We start from the raw sequence: 2324 nt of genomic DNA, 5'->3' as shown, positions 1-2324 counted from the left end.
AAAAATAGAGAGATTGAATTCTTAAAAATAAAAAATTAAGTATTAAATTTTAAATATACAAAAGTACATAAATGTGAGAATATTGTATCATTTAAATTTAATCTTTTAAAATTGGGGATTAAATTCAAAAGGTATGTATTATATTATATTTTTATCTTAATCCTTCCTCACATGGATACAAATGCAAATAAGGAAATTTTCCTAAATTGCATATAATTATTATAACGTATCAAATGCTTACCTTTTATGCTTATTTGCTTCATGGTTAAGGTTTGGACCATAAATGACACCTACCTCCAATTTTGCTTGCTTAATTATTCCTCTTAGTCAATTACAAAGAAAATCAAAATAGCAAGATACAGAGGCCAAGGTTTGAATTGCCAGAAGCTTTGGTTATGGAAATTCTGTCAAAGCTTCCAGTTAAATCCCTTACTCGCTTCAACTGTGTTTGTAAGTATTGGTGTTCTTCTTTTCAAACTCCTCATTTCATTTCCAATAATTATCACAACAACCTTGAAAACGACAACCTTAATCTACTTCTTAGTCGCCGTGATGGTAACACCTTCCAACTTTATTTCTCTCAACTTTCAAATGAAAAAGATCAAAATTATATAGTAAAACAAAACATTCACTTGCCCTTTTTTAAGAATGATGTCCCCTCTGTTTATGGTGCTTGTCATGGATTATTGTGTTTACTTGATCCTTCAAAGGATAACGCTGCCATTTGGAACCCATCAACCAGAGAGTTTAAAATCCTTCCACCATCTTCAATCCAACGCCCTCCATATTTTTCCCCATTCGAAGAAACCTACCTTACTTTAGATGACGTTTATTTTGACCACGCTGCTTTTGGGTTTGATTCTAAAACTGATGACTACAAAGTCATACGATTTGTTCTTCTTACTTTTGTTAATAGTGAAGAAGAATATCCACATCCTCATTTTATGTACCAAGTTGAGTTGTATTCTCTTAGAAGTAATTCCTGGAAGGAAATTCCATCTCCTGATTATAAACCAACTGAAACAACTTTGGGAAATAATTATGTAGACGGAATTTGCTATTGGAAAACAGAGACAGGGGCATATCTTGATTTTAGAGGACTAATTCTTTCATTTGACATGGGGAATGTGAAGTTCTCAATTTTACCTATCCCAGAATTCGTTGGGTCTTTCCCAGAATACTATGTTGATCTATTGGTGTTTAATGGATCACTTGGTGCTATTGTTTACCCATCGGAAAGAATTGACACGTCTTTTGATTTATGGGTTACAAGTGAAGGACTGTGGACTAAACAATTCAATATTAAATCCATTTCTGGAGTTGTACGCCCGTCGGGATTTGGAAAAAATGGTGACTTGTTTCTTAGAGACACAAATGATGAAGTACTCCGATTTGACGCCTCCACCCAAGAGCTTAAGGAACTTGAGATTAATACTTATCTAGATCATTTACGGTTCTCCATCTCCCTTCATGCTTATTTAGAGAGCTTGGTTCGTATCAATGGAATACAAGAGATTGAAAAATATGTAATACGTCAACCAACAAAAAATGCATCAAATGAATACTGAATACTGAATATGAAGAAGGATATGCATGAAATGGATATTGAATATGAAGATGGATGGAGAGGGAGAGCATAAATGTGTAAGATGTAATAGGAATTTTTAGTTGTGAGCTTCTTAATATTGCTATTATTGTTTGGATTATATGTTTGAGATGTTAGCCATTGCCTGGTTTGTGTATTTAGAGAATTGTTGAGTTTATGTTTGGTTTTAATTGCTAACATATCTGCCATAGTGTGAAAATATCATTCTCCAAAGTGGTGAAATGAATATAAGTTTAAAATGCATAACAAAATGGAATTACAAAATTTTGCATTATATACCCTAGAAAAAACACACAATAAACAATTGAAAGTTTGAAAACAAAGAAAACGGAAATTTCATAAAACAAAAATGGAAACTCACCAACCAGATTCAAGCAATTGAACAAAAAAAATCAAATCTTTTCCCTCTCAAAAAAGGTAATTACTTTCAAAAGTTTGAGTTTTTTTATTTATATTAATTGTTTATTGTTCCAATTTTCGATTTTCCCCCTTTTTCTCGATTGAGTTTCAATCCCCACCAAAAATTTAATTTTGTTTGACTTTTTGAAAGCTATTGAGTTCCATGGAACCCTACAATGCTTATACTCACAATAAACACCATAACCCAAATGTACTTCACTTGAGTTTCCATTTCTTGAATGCAATATTTAGCAGTAGCACAACCTGAACCCCAAACGAAGACATTTCTCAACAATTTATGCCCAAACAAATAGCTGAA

At 32.4% G+C, this 2324-nt stretch overlaps 1 protein-coding gene across 1 annotated transcript; it reads left to right on the top strand.

The window, feature by feature from the left end:
• Positions 1–395: 395 nt before the first annotated feature.
• On the top strand, positions 396–1805 carry LOC108451590 (F-box protein CPR1-like). The gene has a single exon (XM_017749266.2). It carries the CDS (start codon positions 396–398, stop codon positions 1566–1568), a length of 1173 nt encoding a protein of 390 aa, XP_017604755.1. The 3' UTR covers positions 1569–1805.
• The last annotated feature ends 519 nt before the right edge of the window (positions 1806–2324 follow it).

This window comes from Gossypium arboreum, chromosome 10 (genome assembly GCF_025698485.1).
Source record: "Gossypium arboreum isolate Shixiya-1 chromosome 10, ASM2569848v2, whole genome shotgun sequence".
Classification (NCBI taxonomy): domain Eukaryota; kingdom Viridiplantae; phylum Streptophyta; class Magnoliopsida; order Malvales; family Malvaceae; genus Gossypium; species Gossypium arboreum.
This window is presented reverse-complemented; position numbering and strand designations above follow the sequence as displayed.